General features: G+C 33.3%; 1 protein-coding gene across 1 annotated transcript; it reads left to right on the forward strand.

Annotated features, from left to right (window-relative positions):
* Positions 1-10,701: 10,701 nt before the first annotated feature.
* On the forward strand, positions 10,702-14,549 carry LOC119602882. Its single transcript, XM_037954659.1, has 2 exons — positions 10,702-10,860; positions 13,168-14,549. Exons 1-2 carry the CDS (start codon positions 10,731-10,733, stop codon positions 14,547-14,549), a joined length of 1,512 nt encoding a protein of 503 aa, XP_037810587.1. The 5' UTR covers positions 10,702-10,730.
* Positions 14,550-20,264: the final 5,715 nt, after the last annotated feature.

A 20,264-nucleotide genomic window follows, 5' to 3' on the forward strand; every position in this document is an offset into this window, starting at 1 on the left:
ACTAGGCTATAGACTAGACTATAGACTAGGCTATAAACTAGACTATAGACTAGACTATAGACTAGACTATAGACTAGACTATAGACTAGACTATAGACTAGACTATAGACTAGACTATAGACTAGACTATAGACTAGACTATAGACTAGACTATAGACTAGACTATAGACTAGGCTATAGACTAGCTATAGACTAGACTATAGACTAGGCTATAAACTAGGCTATAGACTAGACTATAGACTAGACTATAGACTAGACTATAGACTAGACTATAGACTAGACTATTAGCTAGACTATTAGCTAGACTATAGACTAGACAGACTATAGACTAGACTATAGACTAGACTATAGACTAGACTATAGACTAGACTATAGACTAGACTATAGACTAGACTATAGACTAGACTATAGACTAGACTATAGACTAGACTATAGACTAGACTATAGACTAGACTATAGACTAGACTATAGACTAGACTATAGACTAGACTATAGACTAGACTATAGACTAGACTATAGACTAGACTATAGACTAGACTATAGACTAGACTATAGACTAGACTATAGACTAGACTATAGACTATACTATAGACTATACTATAGACTAGACCATAGACTAGACTATAGACTAGACTATAGACTAGACTATAGACTAGACTATAGACTAGACTATAGACTAGACTATAGACTAGACTATAGACTAGACTATAGACTAGACTATAGACTAGACTATAGACTAGACTATAGACTAGGCTATAGACTAGACTACTAGACTATAGACTAGACTATAGACTAGACTATAGACTAGACTATAGACTAACTATAACTAGACTATAGACTAGACTATAGACTAGACTATAGACTAGACTATAGACTAGACTATTAGCTAGACTATTAGCTAGACTATAGAATAGACAGACTACTAGACTAGAACTATAGAACTAGACTATAGAACTAGACTATACTAGACTATACTAAATAGACTAGACTATAGACTAGACTATAGACTAGACTATAGACTAGACTATAGACTAACTAGAGACTAGAACTATAGACTAGACTATAGACTAGACTATAGACTAGACTATAGACTAGACTATAGACTAGACTATAGACTAGACTATAGACTAGACTATAGACTAGACTATAGACTAGACTATAGACTATACTATAGATAGACTAGACTAGACTATAGACTAGACTATAGACTAGACTATAGGACTAGGACTATAGACTAGACTATAGACTAGACTATAGACTAGACTATAGACTAGACTATAGACTAGACTATAGACTAGACTATAGACTAGACTATAGACTAGACTATAGACTATTACTATAGAATAGACCATAGACTAGACTATATACTAGACTATAGACTAGACTAGACTATAGACTAGGACTATATACTTAACTGTAGACTAGGACTCTAGACTAGACTATAGACTAGACTCTAGACTAGACTATAGACTAGACTCTAGACTAGACTATAGACTAGACTATAGACTAGTCTATAGACTAGACTATAGTTAGTTTACAGTTTAGACTATAGACTATACTATAGATTATACTATAGACTATACTATGGACTAGACTATAGACTAGACTAAAGACTCGTCTAAATACCGAAATATCTTGTCACCAATAGATCATAATACAGTCTCCACTATGGACCAGAAAATAGCCTGTAGACTATAGTCTGAACTATAGACACACATGAGTCTATAGTCTCTACAATATGTGAATCTTTTAAAATTACACTTTTTTCAAATCCCCTTTACCCCTTTTACCTGTGCACAATTTAACACACAAGACAAATATAGCAATTTATTTAACTTTTAATTTTTGATAAGAATAAAACCAACCCATCAAAACCGTTTCACCATTTTTAAACAAAGACAAATAAAACTGTAATAAAAAAGCTTCTCCATCTGCAGTCATTAGAAATACAATATACAGATTCTTGCTCAACATTTAATATGTAAATATTCAGGAATTCATACGTATGTATATATGTTTGAGTTTGTCTGTCTGTCTGTCTCTACATAAAAGTATTTAAATATTCCCAAATGTGTAGTTTGTCTAAAGAAATTTTAAATGTGTTAAATTTTACATGAGTCTTCCGCCGGCTGAAGTGTATAATGTATGAAAATGTATATTTCGTGTAATATCCGCAAATTATAAACATTTTGTGGTCTAATTTGTGGTTTCAGTCTGTCAAAGCTTAATTTAAATACAAGAAAATTAAGTTGCCTCTAAAACCACCACCTTAACCAACGACGCCATGCCATACCACAGCCACCACTAATACCACTTTAAATATACAATAACTTTTGGCTGAAATGCAGACGCCTGCCTGGCACTTTATGGTCGCAACAGTTAAAAATTTCTGTGGTAAATGTATAAGTAAACAGTTTTTGGAAATTCTGAAAATAATTTTATATAACTTAATTTTATTTGAAATGGAAAGTAGGAAAGAGTTTAGAATTTTTAGAGGATTAGGGAGAACAGGTGCTATTGACGACACTAAAGCCCAGCATTCAACTAAAATTTCATATAAAATTATTTTAAGAAACATGCACCTTCAAAATCTTTCTATTTCTACAACATTCCTCTGGTCACCCTAAAATCCATTTTTCTAATTTACTTTATACAATTTAATTTTTCTCATTTCTGTTCAGCTTCATCAGTCAGAGAAGAAAATTCTCATATAATAATGTTAACAAACACCACACATCACCGCCACTTTACATACTCACTCACTTGTTTAGTCCTTTTGCACCACACTATCACTACCCCTCACACCTGTACTCTAACACCACTTCATTTTAGAACCAGGCAAATAAAGCATGTGGTTTTTAGTCGAACTAAAACTATTTTAATTTCGTAAACATTAAATTTTAGCTTCGTACGCAATACGTTAAATGTAGGATTTCTAACACCCATACTTTGACTATATACAACGCTCACTTTCTAACTCACACCATCAGAGTTAAAAACTAATTTATATCTAATAAATTTGCATAGTGAAATGAATTTATATATGTAATGGCATTACACTGTGGCTTAATTGAGAAATTGAAGTCTATAGTCTAGTTTACAGTCGAGTCTATAGTCTAGTTTGCAGTATAGTATAGTCCATAGTCTAGTTTGCAGTATAGTATAGTCTATAGTCTAGTCTATAGTATAGTCTATAGTCTAGTCTATAGTATAGTCTATAGTCTAGTCTATAGTCTAGTCTATAGTCTAGTCTATAGTATAGTCTATAGTATAGTCTATAGTCTAGTCTATAGTATAGTCTATAGTCTAGTCTATAGTATAGTCTATAGTCTAGTCTATAGTGTAGTCTATAGTCTAGTCTATAGTCTAGTCTATAGTCTAGTCTTAGTCTAGTCTATAGTCTAGTCTATAATCTAGACTATAGTCTAGTCTATAGTCTAGTCTATAGTCTAGTCTATAGTCTAGTCTATAGTCTAGTCTATAGTCTAGTCTATAGTCTAGTCTACAGTCTAGTCTATAGTGTAGTCTGTAGTCTAGTATATAGTCTAGTCTATAGTCTAGTCTATAGTCTAGTCTATAGTCTAGTCTATAGTCTAGTCTATAGTCTAGTCTATAGTCTAGTCTATAGTCTAGTCTATAGTCTAGTCTATAGTCTAGTCTATAGTCTAGTCTATAGTCTAGTCTATAGTCTAGTCTATAGTCTAGTCTATAGTCTAGTCTATAGTCTAGTCTATAGCTAGTCTATAGTCTAGTCTATAGTCTAGTCTATAGTCTAGTCTATAGTCTAGTCTATAGTCTAGTCTATAGTCTAGTCTATAGTCTAGTCTAATAGTCTAGTCTCTATGTCCTAGTCTATAGTCTAGTCTATAGTCTAGTCTATAGTCTAGTCTATAGTCTAGTCTATAGTCATGAGTCTAGTCCTATAGTCTAGTCTATAGTCTAGTCTATAGTCTAGTCTATAGTCTAGTCTATAGTCTAGTCTATTAGGTCTAGTCTATAGTCTAGTCTATAGTCTAGTCTATAGTCTAGTTCTAAGTCTAGTCTATAGTCTAGTCTATAGTCTAGTCTATAGTCTAGTCTTAGTCTAGTCTATAGGTCTAGTCTATAGTCTAGTCTATAGTCTAGTCTATAGTCTAGTCTATAGTCTAGTCTATAGTCTAGTCTATAGTCTAGTCTATAGTCTAGTCTATAGTCTAGTCTATAGTCTAGTCTATAGTCTAGTCTATAGTCTAGTCTAGTCTAGTCTATAGTCTAGTCTATGTCTAGTCTATAGTCTAGTCTATAGTCTAGTCTATAGTCTAGTCTATAGTCTAGTCTATAGTCTAGTCTATAGTCTAGTCTATAGTCTAGTCTATAGTCTAGTCTATAGTCTAGTCTATAGTCTAGTCTATAGTCTAGTCTATAGTCTAGTCTATAGTCTAGTCTATAATCTAGTCTATAGTCTAGTCTATAGTCTAGTCTATAGTCTAGTCTATAGTCTAGTCTATAGTCTAGTCTATAGTCTAGTCTATAGTCTAGTCTATAGTCTAGTCTATAGTCTAGTCTATAGTCTAGTCTATAGTCTAGTCTATAGTCTAGTCTATAGTCTAGTCTATAGTCTAGTCTATAGTCTAGTCTATAGTCTAGTCTATAGTCTAGTCTATAGTCTAGTCTATAGTCTAGTCTATAGTCTAGTCTATAGTCTAGTCTATAGTCTAGTCTATAGTCTAGTCTATAGTCTAGTCTATAGTCTAGTCTATAGTCTAGTCTATAGTCTAGTCTATAGTCTAGTCTATAGTCTAGTCTATAGTCTAGTCTATAGTCTAGTCTATAGTCTAGTCTATAGTCTAGTCTATAGTCTAGTCTATAGTCTAGTCTAGTCTATAGTCTAGTCTATAGTCTAGTCTATAGTCTAGTCTATAGTCTAGTCTATAGTCTAGTCTATAGTCTAGTCTATAGTCTAGTCTATAGTCTAGTCTATAGTCTAGTCTATAGTCTAGTCTATAGTCTAGTCTATAGTCTAGTCTATAGTCTAGTCTATAGTCTATAGTCTAGTCTATAGTCTAGTCTATAGTCTAGTCTAGTCTATAGTCTAGTCTAGTCTAGTCTAGTCTATAGTCTAGTCTATAGTCTAGTCTATAGTCTAGTCTATAGTCTAACCTATAGTCTAGTCTATAGTCTAGTCTATAGTCTAGTCTATAGTCTAGTCTATAGTCTAGTCTATAGTTTAGTTTATAGTTTAGTCTAGAGACTATACTGTAGCTAACGACTATATTAAAATTATAGCCGTCACTAGAGACCAAATTATAGCATTTACGCATGTAAATGGTGTAACTCCCTTACTACCAAAACAAACACCTAGAAATATTTTATATCAAATTTGTATACATGCTGCAATACATACATACACAAACATTTGGTAGCAAACAAAAAAAATTAAAACTTTATTAATTATAATGTTAAACTAGTTACAGAGTTAATTTATTTATTTAAGCATCATCTCATTGTAGTAGAACTTCGTACAGAACAAATATATGAAAATGATATGAAGTTAATATTTGGTATAAATATGTGTTGCACATGGTAATTAATTTCAGACAAAAGAATTTGAATTATTCTGAGAAATGCATTTGGGCAAATAGTCAAGTAAATTAGAAAGAATGAAAAAATTAGCTAAAGGCTAAATAATGGAAACAAATGAAAGGAAAAGTGTAATAATTAACAAAGAAAATTTAATGAAATTATATTTTATGACTAAACTAATTATAAATATGATTTTCTCTCCTTGTAGCATAACTATAGGCTGTTTTAATTATGCATAAAATACAGCATACTTTCAAGATAAATATGTTTTCGGAAGAGATTTTTAGCTATGTACGTTTCCAGCATATATAATAAGATAAAATGATTTGTGTGTTGGTCCTTATATGGCTACCAGTATAACCCATTTTTAAAAGTGTCAAGATAGGTAGAAAAAAAGCAATTATGTTAAAATGTTTATTTGTGAAATGGGGTTGCTCATAAATGCAAGCGTAACTCCGTTTAAATTGATTGTAGAGTAAAACTAAAGTGAAATAAATTCAATTTTTTTTTGTTGAAATAGTAAACAGGAGCCAAACATAGGTCGATCTGATATAGTATGGACTTAGGTCTAGATTATAGATAAGTCTCGACTTTATATACACTACATTAACGTGTTAACTATATATTATATAGCTCAGCGGTTCCCACCGATTTTTACTTCGCGGACCCCTTGAAGAACTTATTTAATTTCGCGGACCCCCATACATATTTTGATATCTTATTGTTCTAAATAATTGTCCATCCGAAAATTGACCTAGTTCATTAATCCCTAGGTCTAATAAATGTAGAGATGTCATATCTATAAAATATTCCCGTACATTGAGAATATATAATATTTCAGATAGGTTTTCAATTGCATGTTTGAAGATAGAATGACTTCTTTGTTGATATGTTAACATGATGTTTAATTTTTTGATCGTGAGATCTTTCATGTTCATTTTTCTTCAAGGTAGCGAAAAGGTTTCTTTATCGGATATTGTCACATGTGCTTAAGGAGTCACGTTTCAAAAATTTGTTGCGATTGCAAAGGGTGAACTGAGTAAGTGTGCTAAGTTTTCGGGAAAATAATATATGAAAGTTGGACTTCTTCTATGTTGTTGCGGTATATATGATTTGAACTCTTTGTTAAAGTACTGTGAATTTGGAACTTAAATTTGAATTTTAAAATACCAACGAATTATTTTACTTCATGGTTTTTGGCTACATATTTACGCGAAACGCTATGGATTTTCTGATGTTAATTTAATAATATGTATTGGTCGACAAAATCAAGTTAAAATCTGTGTATCACGTCGGATTGGAATATTTATAAAGAGATGCATAAAGAGTCTGTTTTGGAAATATATAATTTTAGTCCTTTCAAACGAGAACACTTTGCTTACAATTTGATAAACTTAAATCTGTAATAAGCTTATCTTTGAATTGAACTTCATACTCCGGAATACCAGTATCCCTAATTTAATTGTAAGGCAGAGTATTATTTGTCTGAAATAAAAACCATTATTTCAGTACATATACAGGAAATAAAAATTACAAATCACGCAATACTTTACTTTATAAAAGTTATACAATAAATTCTAGCCTAGCTTCTTCCTGATAAACAACCGAAAAAATAAAATTCAAAAAAAAATTGGAGATATTTGTACATACATATAAAAGCAGAATATTGTTTATTCATAGTTTTTTTTCGTTCGTCTTCGCGGACCCCCTAGGATTTTACTACGGACCACTAGGGGTCCGCGGACCCCCATTTGGGAACCGTTGATATAGCTGACTCGATAATATTCGTGAATATAGTCTCTACTACAAATCAGACTACAACTTCGACTATAGACTAGACTGCAGCCTTAGCTTTAGACCATACTTTAGGCCAAGCATAGACGAAGATCAAATTATAGTCCTGACTATAAAATAGGCTGTAGTCGAAACTAGACTCTAGTCTATAGCATAAAGTATGCACTATACACTAGACTATAGACTAAACTATGGTCCCGATTATAGATAGACCAGACAATAGCCCTGATTTAGATCATAAGATAGACTTGATTATAGACTACGCTATAGTAAAGACAAAATGCTAGACTATACAATAGGCTAGACTATATGTTAGATTATAGTCCCGATTACACTCTAGACTAAAGACTAGACTATAGACTAGACTATAGACTAGAATAAATACTAGACTATAGACTAGATTATGGACTAGACTTAGACTAAACTATAGACTAGACCATTTATTAGACTAGACTATAGACTAGAATATCCTAGACTCGACTATAGACTAGACTATAGACTAGACTATAGACTAGACTATGACTAGACTATAGACTAGACTATAGACTAGGACTATAGACTAGACTATAGACTGGACTATAGATAGACTATAGGACTAGACTATAGAATAGACTATAGACTAGGACTATAGACTAGACTATCGAAGACTAGACAGACTAGACTAAGACTATAGACTAGACTAGACTAGACTATAGACTAGAATAGACTAGACTATAGACTAGACGTAGACTAGACTAGATACTAGACTATGACTTAGACCTATAGACTAGGACTATAGACTAGACTAAGACTAGACTAAGACTAGACTATAGACTAGGACTATAGACTAGACTATAGACTAGACTATAGACTAGACTATAGACTAGACTATAGACTAGACTATAGACTGACTATAGACTAGAGCTATAGGACTAGACTATAGACTAGACTATAGACTAGACTATAGACTAGACTATAGACTAGAATATAGACTAGACTATAACTAGACTATAGACTAGACTATAGACTAGACTATAGACTAGACTATAGACTAGACTATAGACTAGACTATAGACTAGACTATAGACTAGACTAAGACTAGACTATAGACTAGACTATAGACTAGACTATAGACTAGACTATAGACTAGACTATAGACTAGACTATAGACTAGACTATAGACTAGACTATAGACTAGACTATAGACTAGACTATAGACTAGACTATAGACTAGACTATAGACTAGACTATAGACTAGACTATAGACTAGACTATAGACTAGACTATAGACTAGACTATAGACTAGACTATAGACTAGACTATAGACTAGACTATAGACTAGACTATAGACTAGACTATAAGACTAGACTATAGACTAGACTATAGACTAGACTATAGACTAGACTATAGACTAGACTATAGACTAGACTATAGACTAGACTATAGACTAGACTATAGACTAGACTATAGACTAGACTATAGACTAGACTATAGACTAGACTATAGACTAGACTATAGACTAGACTATAGACTAGACTATAGACTAGACTATAGACTAGACTATAGACTAGACTATAGACTAGACTATAGACTAGACTATAGACTAGACTATGACTAGACTATAGACTAGACTATAGACTAGACTATAGACTAGACTATAGACTAGACTATAGACTAGACTATAGACTAGACTATAGACTAGACTATAGACTAGACTATAGACTAGACTATAGACTAGACTATAGACTAGACTATAGACTAGACTATAGACTAGACTATAGACTAGACTATAGACTAGACTATAGACTAGACTATAGACTAGACTATAGACTAGACTATAGACTAGACTATAGACTAGACTATAGACTAGACTATAGACTAGACTATAGACTAGACTATAGACTAGACTATAGACTAGACTATAGACTAGACTATAGACTAGACTATAGACTAGACTATAGACTAGACTATAGACTAGACTATACACTAGACTATAGACTAGACTATACACTAGACTATTGACTAGACTATAGACTAGACTATAGACTAGACTATAGACTAGACTATAGACTAGACTATAGACTAGACTATAGACTAGACTATAGACTAGACTATAGACTACACTATAGACTAGACTATAGACTAGACTATAGACTAGACTATAGACTGGATTATAGACTGGACTATAGACTGGACTAATGTCTTGACAATAGACTAGACTATAGATAACAGAGTATAGTGTAGGCTATACACCCGACTAATGTCTTGACAACTATATTCTCGACTATGGATAAAAACATAGTACCAACCGTGGATCAGGCAAAAGCCACAATTGTGAACCTGACTAAAGTCTTGACTTTGAACCAGACTTAAGTTACGATAAGGAAGCAGACTTTAGTTTCGACGATAGACTAAACTATAGTCTCGATTTTCTTCGGATCATAATCTCAACTATACCTATAGCTACCTCTTATTATAATCCACTTTGTATCTAAAGTTATAAGTAAAATATTGTTAAAGCTTCCTTATTTATTTAGTAAACAAAAGTTGTATATTTATTTTATAAAAAACTTTGCCATGTTGTAATTGTTGTTGTTTTTGTTCTTCTTTAGAGTCATAATAGAAAAGTTATTGTTGCTGTCGTTGTTATTGCTACTGTGTTCGGTTTTTTGCTTACATGACCAAAGCAAGTTGTATGTAGTAGCAACTGCAACAATCAAGTAAAAACTTAAATATTAAGTGCAAAAGTAACAACAACTATGTAGCAAACAGATAGACAAACAACAACAACAAAAAATTATTACACTTTTATAAACAAACATGGCAATTAGTTTATAGCTGCAGGACAAGAGGCCAAATAACAAAAGTAATATAATACAACAACTAGGAAAAAACAACAAAATATAATGAAAAATTATATTTCCAACAGCAAAAGGAAAGTTGGGAAAAAACATTGCATAAAACGTTTATATAGATTTTTTTTGCTATAAAAAAAACGTATACATTAAATAACAGTTAACAAACAAAAAATTAGTTAAGAATAAACAACTAGATCCGAGATTGGCTTTTCATAGGTTCATGTTGATATAATTATAAAATACAGTCGAAAAATTTACTTCCTAACCCTATATGTCTTCGCAAGCCAACATTTTTCCAAAAAAAATTTTTCTCTTTATGCCGATCATTGTTCTAGACGATCAAAAAAAAAAAAAATTCAACATCGTCAAACAATACACACTGACGCCAAATACTTATGTAAATAAAACTTTATTTAAATAAAATATTTCAACATTTATTTAGAATATATGCATGGAAAGCAAGAGAACTATGTTTACGCAATATCTATACAGTTAGTTTTAATCATCCAAGTGAAGAAATTCTAGACAAACTTCATAATGCTAATAGTTGCGAAAAATTTTAAATTTCTGTCTTTAGTAATCACTATAACTCTTTTGCTCTGGATATATGGTGGACATTTTTTAAGTTTTAAACAAAAAATAATTCTTAAATTAGACAAAAGGCAAGGTAAAGTTAAAAAAAGAAGAAAAAGTTCAAGTTCCGTCCTAGTGTAGTTCTGGTTCTAGTTCAGTTCTAGTTCAGTTATAGTTCAGTTCTAGTTCAGTTCTAGTTCAGTTCTAGTTCAGTTCTAGTTCAGTTCTAGTTCAGTTCTAGTTCAGTTCTAGTTCAGTTCTAGTTCAGTTCTAGTTCAGTTCTAGTTCAGTTCTAGTTCAGTTCTAGTTCAGTTCTAGTTCAGTTCTAGTTCAGTTCTAGTTCAGTTCTAGTTCAGTTCTAGTTCAGTTCTAGTTCAGTTCTAGTTCAGTTCTAGTTCAGTTCTAGTTGAGTTCTAGTTGAGTTCTAGTTCAGTTCTAGTTCAGTTCTAGTTCAGTTCTAGTTCTGTTCTAGTTTCGTTGCGAACATATACGGACGTGTTTTAAACCGTGCTGGCTAAATTGTGAGAAAAAAACAAGTTCTAGTTCAGTTCTAGTTCAGTTCTAGTTCAGTTCTAGTTCAGTTCTAGTTCAGTTCTAGTTCAGTTCTAGTTCAGTTCTAGTTCAGTTCTAGTTCAGTTCTAGTTCAGTTCTAGTTCAGTTCTAGTTCAGTTCTAGTTCAGTTCTAGTTCAGTTCTAGTTCAGTTCTAGTTCAGTTCTAGTTCAGTTCTAGTTCAGTTCTAGTTCAGTTCTAGTTCAGTTCTAGTTCAGTTCTAGTTCAGTTCTAGTTCAGTTCTAATTCAGTTCCAGTTCAGTTCTAGTTCCGTCCGAGTGTAGTTCTAGTTCTAGTTCAGTTCTAATTTAGTTCAGTTCTATTTCAGTTCTAGTTCTAGTTCTAGTTCAGTTCTAGTTCAGTTCTAGTTCAGTTCTAGTTCAGTTCTAGTTCAGTTCTAGTTCAGTTCTAGTTCAGTTCTAGTTTAGTTCTAGTTCAGTTCTAGTTCAGTTCTAGTTCAGTTCTAGTTCAGTTCTAGTTGAGTTCTAGTTGAGTTCTAGTTCAGTTCTAGTTCAGTTCTAGTTCTGTTCTAGTTTCGTTGCGAACATATACGGACGTGTTTTAAACCGTGCTGGCTAAATTGTGAGAAAAAACAAGTTCTAGTTCAGTTCTAGTTCAGTTCTAGTTCAGTTCTAGTTCAGTTCTAGTTCAGTTCTAGTTCAGTTCTAGTTCAGTTCTAGTTCAGTTCTAGTTCAGTTCTAGTTCAGTTCTAGTTCAGTTCTAGTTCAGTTCTAGTTCAGTTCTAGTTCAGTTCTAGTTCAGTTCTAGTTCAGTTCTAATTCAGTTCCAGTTCAGTTCTAGTTCCGTCCGAGTGTAGTTCTAGTTCTAGTTCAGTTCTAATTTAGTTCAGTTCTATTTCAGTTCTAGTTCTAGTTCAGTTCTAGTTCAGTTCTAGTTCAGTTCTAGTTCAGTTCTAGTTCAGTTCTAGTTCAGTTCTAGTTCAGTTCTAGTTCAGTTCTAGTTCAGTTCTAGTTCAGTTCTAGTTCAGTTCTAGTTCAGTTCTAGTTCAGTTCTAGTTCAGTTCTAGTTCAGTTCTAGTTCAGTTCTAGTTCAGTTCTAGTTCAGTTCTAGTTCAGTTCTAGTTCAGTTCTAGTTCAGTTCTAGTTCAGTTCTAGTTCAGTTCTAGTTCAGTTCTAGTTCAGTTCTAGTTCAGTTCTAGTTCAGTTCTAGTTCAGTTCTAGTTCAGTTCTAGTTCAGTTCTAGTCAGTTCTAGTTCAGTTCTAGTCAGTTCTAGTTCAGTCTAGTTCAATTCTTAAATTAGACAAAAGGCAAGGTAAAGTTAAAAAAAGAAGAAAAAGTTCAAGTTCCGTCCTAGTGTAGTTCTGTTCTAGTTCAGTTCTAGTTCAGTTCTAGTTCAGTTTTAGTTCAGTTCTAGTACAGTTCTAGTTCAGTTCTAGTTCAGTTCTAGTTCAGTTCTAGTTCAGTACTAGTTCAGTTCTAGTTCAGTTCTAGTTCAGTTCTAGTTCAGTTCTAGTTCAGCTCTAGTTCAGTTCTAGTTCAGTTCTAGTTCAGTTCTAGTTCAGTTCTAGTTCAGTTCTAGTTCAGTTCTAGTTCAGTTCTAGTTCAGTTCTAGTTCAGTTCTAGTTCAGTTCTAGTTCAGTTCTAGTTCAGTTCTAGTTCAGTTCTAGTTCAGTTCTAGTTCAGTTCAGTTCTAGTTCAGTTCTAGTTCAGTTCTAGTTCAGTTCTAGTTCAGTTCTAGTTCAGTTCTAGTTCAGTTCTAGTTCAGTTCTAGTTCAGTTCTAGTTCAGTTCTAGTTCAGTTCTAGTTCTGCTTAAGTTCTGTTCCAATTCTGTTCCTTCTTTCTAGCGTAATTTTTTTTTTTAATAATATTTCCTTCTTGCTTCGCCACAGCCCCTAATGAAGACTGGCTGATAAGCAATATTGCCCAGGATATTCCATATTTGCCCATTGAGGATCTCAAAAATCCAAAATATAAAACGCGGAGTTTTAACAAATCATGTGCTCGGTATCCCACACTACGCGATGTAAAGATTCACAATGACTATTGGCAAGAGTTCAAAAATGGCAATATTTCCCAGTATATATTTGGAGCCTACTATGACAATAGACCCACTGTGGTGGAAAATCATCCTGTAGTGCGTGTGCTGATAATGATTAATTTTATATCTAAATCAAATGAGGAATATCCGTTAACCTATTGTCAGCTGTGGTATGACGGTCAACCACGACCGTTTATAACTCCCCTAAAGCTAATGCATAAAATATGGCTTTTCGGATGGGGTCATAGTCTAGAGTTTAACTATCCCCATTTAATAGCATGTCCTGTACCAGCAGAACATAAGAATAGGGTACCAAAATCTATATCACTGGTCTCTAAGCCCTGTGACAAGGCCACCAATAATGTTAGAGTTACATACAATTATCTGCGTCCAGGAGAAAAAAGAAAAGAATTTGCTGTGTGTGTTAAGGGAGTAGATTTTCCTCATGTGGATATGTCTCACCGTTTTGTGGAATATATAGAAACTATGCGTATTTTGGGTGCGCAAAAAATTGATATGTATCGTTTACAAGTACATCCCAATACCACCAAAGTTTTAAAATATTATGAAGATACAGGATTTCTCGAATATAGACCCATGAGTTTGTCTACAGCTGTAAGCAACCTGCCAAGGTATCGGCATTTGGAAATGTATAAAAATCATCACTCCTATAATATGCACGAAGTGGTTTCGTATAATGATTGTTTGTATCGCAATATGTATCGTTATAAATATGTGGCCGTAGTGGATACAGATGAAATTCCCTTGCCTTTGGGTAATATTACCAATTGGCATGATTTAATGACATTTGCGGAAAAGGTCACCACCAAAAATTGCAAAAAATTTGCCAGTTTTTGTTTTCGCTGCATGCCTTTTCCCTGTCTCCCTAAAAAGGTCGGTTATACCAATCAAATACCCGAATACTTCTATATGTTGCAACATGTGGAACGAGTGTTGAAACATATACGACCCGATTCAGCTACGAAATGTTTGCATAGTACTGATCGTGTTATAGCCACCCATAATCACTTCTCTATACATAGAACGAAGAATGTGTGCCGCAGTTATTCGTTTGATGGTAATGTCGCCCAATTGCAACATTATCGCGAGCCTCGCAATAAAAAGCCCCAAAAAGTTCTTGTCGTGGATTTAAGTTTGTGGCGATTTAAAGATCAAATAATAGAACGTTCGACGAAAGTTTTTAAAGAGCTGGACTTTTTTGAGTATGAGTAAAGAGAAATATTTATTTTAAATTTAGTTTAAAAATTATTTAAATTGTTTAAATATTTAATTTGTGAAGAGTCTTTGATTGTTTTTATATCGTAAACCTAGTTGTGCGAACAAGTATCAGCGCTTAATTTCAAACTATTAAATACATTAAATATTTCAGCTGTGTAAATATCTGACTATTTGAAATAAACAAACATTTTAATATTTATATTTACTATTTAATATTTTTGTCTGTAATTGAAAAACTAGAAAATTGAAAAATTTAAAATCTTGTTCAGTTCAAGTTCCGTTTCATTTCTGTTCTAGTTCTGTTCTAGTTCTGTTCTAGTTCTGTTCAAGTTCTGTTCAAGTTCTGTTCTAGTTCTGTTCTAGTTCTGTTCTAGTTCTGTTCTAGTTCTGTTCTAGTTCTGTTCTAGTTCTGTTTTAGTTCTGTTCTAGTTCTGTTCTAGTTCTGTTCTAGTTCTGTTCTAGTTATGTTCTAGTTCTGTTCTAGTTCTGTTCTAGTTCTGTTCTAGTTCTGTTCTAGTTCTGTTCTAGTTCTGTTCTAGTTCTGTTCTAGTTCTGTTCTAGTTCTGTTCTAGTTCTGTTCTAGTTCTGTTCTAGTTCTGTTCTAGTTCTGTTCTAGTTCTGTTCTAGTTCTGTTCTAGTTCTGTTCTAGTTCTGTTCTAGTTCTGTTCTAGTTCTGTTCTAGTTCTGTTCTAGTTCTGTTCTAGTTCTGTTCTAGTTCTGTTCTAGTTCTGTTCTAGTTCTGTTCTAGTTCTGTTCTAGTTCTGTTCTAGTTCTGTTCTAGTTCTGTTCTAGTTCTGTTCTAGTTCTGTTCTAGTTCTGTTCTAGTTCTGTTCTAGTTCTGTTCTAGTTCTGTTCTAGTTCTGTTCTAGTTCTGTTCTAGTTCTGTTCTAGTTCTGTTCTAGTTCTGTTCTAGTTCTGTTCTAGTTCTGTTCTAGTTCTGTTCTAGTTCTGTTCTAGTTCTGTTCTAGTTCTGTTCTAGTTCTGTTCTAGTTCTGTTCTAGTTCTGTTCTAGTTCTGTCTAGTTCTGTTCTAGTTGTTCTAGTTCTGTTCTAGTTCTAGTTCTAGTTCTGTTCTAGTTCTGTTCTAGTTCTGTTCTAGTTCTGTTCTAGTTCTGTTCTAGTTCTGTTCTAGTTCTGTTCTAGTTCTGTCTAGTTCTAGTTCTGTTCTAGTTCTGTTCTAGTTCTGTTCTAGTTCTGTTCTAGTTCTGTTCTAGTTCTGTTCTAGTTCTGTTCTAGTTCTGTTCTAGTTCTGTTCTAGTTCTGTTCTAGTTCTGTTCTAGTTCTGTTCTAGTTCTGTTCTAGTTCTGTTCTAGTTCTGTTCTAGTTCTGTTCTAGTTCTGTTCTAGTTCTGTTCTAGTTCTGTTCTAGTTCTGTTTAGTTCTGTTCTAATTCTGTTCTAGTTCTGTTCTAGTTCTGTTCTAGTTCTGTTCTAGTTCCAGTTCGCTTTCAGTTCTATTCTAGTTCCAGTTCGTTTTTTAGTTCAGTTGTAGAAATAATCTAGTTGAATACAACTTGATTTCTTTATTTGATGTAATTAAACAAAATTTTACATTCGGTTGAAACGAACAGAACAATCTCAAAATTTGGCTGCAAATCTCATATAATGTTTTTTCTTACTATATCGAAAAGGCAAAAAGTGGATATTGCAGCCTTCGTACCTATAGACCTCAATTGATAAAATGTAAATTTCACTATTTTAGATAGGTTAAAAACGTCTATATATTTACTAAATATAGATAAGCATATAGAACTTAATTTGGGTTGAATTACTAATTTTTTTAAACCTTTAATATAGTCATATTTATGTGTCGCCGTGCGTTTAGTCTTCTATATCGGTCATGGGTAGATTGAAGTACCCTAAAACATATTTTTATTTTAGCCATCAGTTTGATTGTGATTTTATATACGCAACGAATGTAGTCATTGGGCAATCCCCGAGAACCATTGGTAAAACTCTAAAAATGAGATAGGAGAAAAGGTAATTTGTAAAAATAAAATCTATCGATCTCACTAGCTATCATCATCTATCGAGCGAACTAACTAACTAAAACTAACTAACTAACAACTAACCGAACGAACTAACTAAACGAACTAACGAACTCACGAACTAACGAACTAACTAACTACGACCTAACTAACTAACGAACTAACTAACTAACGAACAACGAACGAACGAAACTAAAACTAACGAACTAACTAACTACAACGAACTAACGAACGAACTAAACTAACTAACTAACGAACTAAGAACTAACGAACAACTAACCGAACGAAGAACGAACGAAGAACGAACGAACGAAGAACGAACGAACGAACGAACGAACGAACGAACGAACGAACGAACGAACGAACGAACGAACGAAACGAACGAACGAACAACGAACGAAACGAACGAACGAAACGAACGAAAACGAACGAACGAACGAACGAAAACGAACGAACGAACGAAACGAACGAACGAAACGAACGAACGAAACGAACGAACGAACGAACGAACGAAGAACGAACGAACGAACGAACGAACGAACGAACGAACGAACGAACGAACGAACAAACGAACGAACGAACGAACGAACGAACGAAAACAACGAACGAACGAACGAACGAACGAACGAACGAACGAACGAAACGAACGAACGAACGAACGAACGAAACGAACGAACGAACGAACGAACGAACGAACGAACGAAAGAACGAACGAACGAACGAACGAACGAACGAACGAACGAAACGAACGAACGAACGAACAACGAACTAAGAACGAAACGAACGAACGAACGAACGAACGAACGAACGAACGAACGAACGAACGAACGAACGAACAACTAACGAAACGAACGAACGAACGAACGAACGAAAAACGAACGAACGAACGAACGAACGAACGAACGAACGAACGAAAACTAACGAACGAAACGAACGAACGAACGAACGAACTAACGAACGAACTAACGAACGAACGAAAGAACGAACTAACGAACGAACGAACACGAACTAACTAACGAATAACAAGAACTAACTAACGAACGAACTAACGAACTAACTAAAAACTAACGAACGAACTAACGAACTAACTAACGAACTAACGAACGAACGAAACGAACGAACGAACGAACGAACGAACTAACTAACTAACGAACGAACGAACGAACGAACGAACGAAACGAACGAACGAACTAAAACTAACGAACGAACTAACTAACTAACTAAAACTAACTAACTAACTAACTAACTAACTAACTAACTAACTAACTAACTAACTACCTAACTAACTAACTAACTAACTTACTTACTTACTTACTTACTAACTATTGAACCAGTAACACAGTTCTACCAGTTATAAATGTGTTGATTATTCAGCAATCCTGATGCAGTTTTACCAAGTTTGATAACGATAGTTCGATAACAACAATAACGAATTTTTATCATTAATTAACAGAATACGACATTTTCTATATTAATTTTACCCAGCCAATATCATATTTTTATTTTAATCATATTAATGGAAATACTGACAAGTTAGATTATTATATTCGGCTATGTCGAATCTTAGATACCCTCCACGTGCGAGCTACTCTTTAAAAAAACCGTATCTAAATATTTTCAGTTCTATCTATTAAGTGATTTCCGGAAATGAACCTTATATGGGAGCTATGACCAACTGTAGAGTGATCGGTATTTTTATTTATTAATGAAATATAATGTGTATGAGTGATGTTCGTAAGTGGAACTTAGAAGGGTGGTATGACTAGTTATGGACCGATACGGAAAACATTTTGGGGGGGTGATTTACGTGAACTGTAAACACATTTATGCCGAATTTTATCCCGATATCTTAATTTAGTAATGAAATATGTGCGTTTATGTGGTTATCGGAAGTCGGCCCAATATATATATATAAAATATACATATGTATATGCAGGGTGAATACATATATGTATATGTATACACAAAACTCTTTTGTAAGTTGTATTTCGTTAGGACATTTGTATGTATGCTATGATAAATACAGATAAACGGATATTGATAAAACATCTTATAGCCTAATAGGGACCTAGAATATATTAACTTTAGTAGATGTAAATCCAATATTTGCATGTGTTACAAACGGAGTGAAAACATCAATAACAACATCAATAACCTCATCAAAACTAATTAAATGTCTTTTGTACTTTTATCAATTTGAACATTCTTGATTAGGTAATTGCATATTTGTGCTTATGTGAATATCAGTTGTGACATTTTATTGTTACCAAATGTTCTAATGACGGCTGATGAACATATTTCAGTTATTTCCAATAAAAATATTTTGTATCATGTCCAAAAAAATTAACAAATTTTGTTAAAATTGTAGCAATATTTTCATGATTCATGATCCACATGAGATTTATATTTTGCTTTATATTACCTTCCAAAATAGGCCTGAGTGTAAATGAGAGTTGTTGGCTATCGTACGTAATAAGTACAATAATAAAAAGGCACCGATTTCCAATTAACCAGTTTGTTTGATAAAATTTTTTCACTAATAAGTCTTCGGCATTAACGATGCGTAATAGTCTGCAACATTTCAAAATCGTTTTCTTTTGATCACTACGTTTATTTTGTTATTTTTGTATACTAGTACTAACTATAATCTTATTAAATTCCTAGAAAATACTGAACGGAAACTAAAATTGGATAAAAGCGCAGGTAAATATAAAAGTGGATAATTAATAAATACTCCGACTTTAATGAAGAAACTCCGAACATAGCGATTCTAGTTCTGTTCTCAGTTCTAGTTCAGTTCTAGTTCAGTTCTAGTTCAGTTCTAGTTCAGTTCTAGTTCAGTTCTAGTTCTGTTCTAGTTCTGTTCTAGTTCTGTTCTAGTTCTGTTCTAGTTCTGTTCTAGTTCTGTTCTAGTTCTGTTCTAGTTCTGTTCTAGTTCTGTTCTAGTTCTGTTCTAGTTCTGTTCTAGTTCTGTTCTAGTTCTGTTCTAGTTCAGTTCTAGTTCAGTTCTAGTTCAGTTCTAGTTCAGTTCTAGTTCAGTTTCTAGTTCTGTTCTAGTTCTGTTCTAGTTCTGTTCTAGTTCTGTTCTAGTTCTGTTCTAGTTCTGTTCTAGTTCTGTTCTAGTTCTGTTCTAGTTCTGTTCTAGTTCTGTTCTAGTTCTGTTCTAGTTCTGTTCTAGTTCTGTTCTAGTTCTGTTCTAGTTCTGTTCTAGTTCTGTTCTAGTTCTGTTCTAGTTCTGTTCTAGTTCTGTTCTAGTTCTGTTCTAGTTCTGTTCTAGTTTTGTTCTATTTGTTCTAGTTCTGTTCTAGTTCTGTTCTAGTTCTGTTCTAGTTCTGTCTAGTTCTGTTCAGTTCTGTTCTAGTTCTGTTCTAGTTCTGTTCTAGTTCTGTTCTAGTTCTGTTTCTAGTTCTGTTCTAGTTCTGTTCTAGTTCTGTTCTAGTTCTGTCTAGTTCTGTTCTAGTTCTGTTCTAGTCTGTTCTAGTTCTGTTCTAATTCTGTTCTAGTTCTGTTCTAGTTCTGTTCTAGTTCCAGTTCGCTTTTAGTTCTATTCTAGTTCGAGTTCGTTTTTAGTTCAGTTGTAGAAATAATCTAGTTGAATACAACTTGATTTCTTTATTTGATGTAATTAAACAAAATTTTACATTCGGTTGAAACGAAACAGAACAATCTCAAAATTTGGCTGCAAATCTCATATAATGTTTTTTCTTACTATACCGAAAAGGCA

Source organism: Lucilia sericata, unplaced genomic scaffold (genome assembly GCF_015586225.1).
Source record: "Lucilia sericata isolate MDLA Ls3-8-SP2 unplaced genomic scaffold, ASM1558622v1 Contig000259F_arrow, whole genome shotgun sequence".
NCBI lineage: Eukaryota > Metazoa > Arthropoda > Insecta > Diptera > Calliphoridae > Lucilia > Lucilia sericata.

Excerpts from the sequence above, each read along its gene's own strand:
- LOC119602882 (XM_037954659.1), top strand. The coding sequence starts at position 10,731 with ATGCTAATAGTTGCGAAAAATTTTAAATTTCTGTCTTTAGTAATCACT. Across the intron at positions 10,861-13,167 it reads TAAATTAGACAAAAGGCAAG|CCCCTAATGAAGACTGGCTG; the intron begins GTAAAGTTAAAA and ends GCTTCGCCACAG.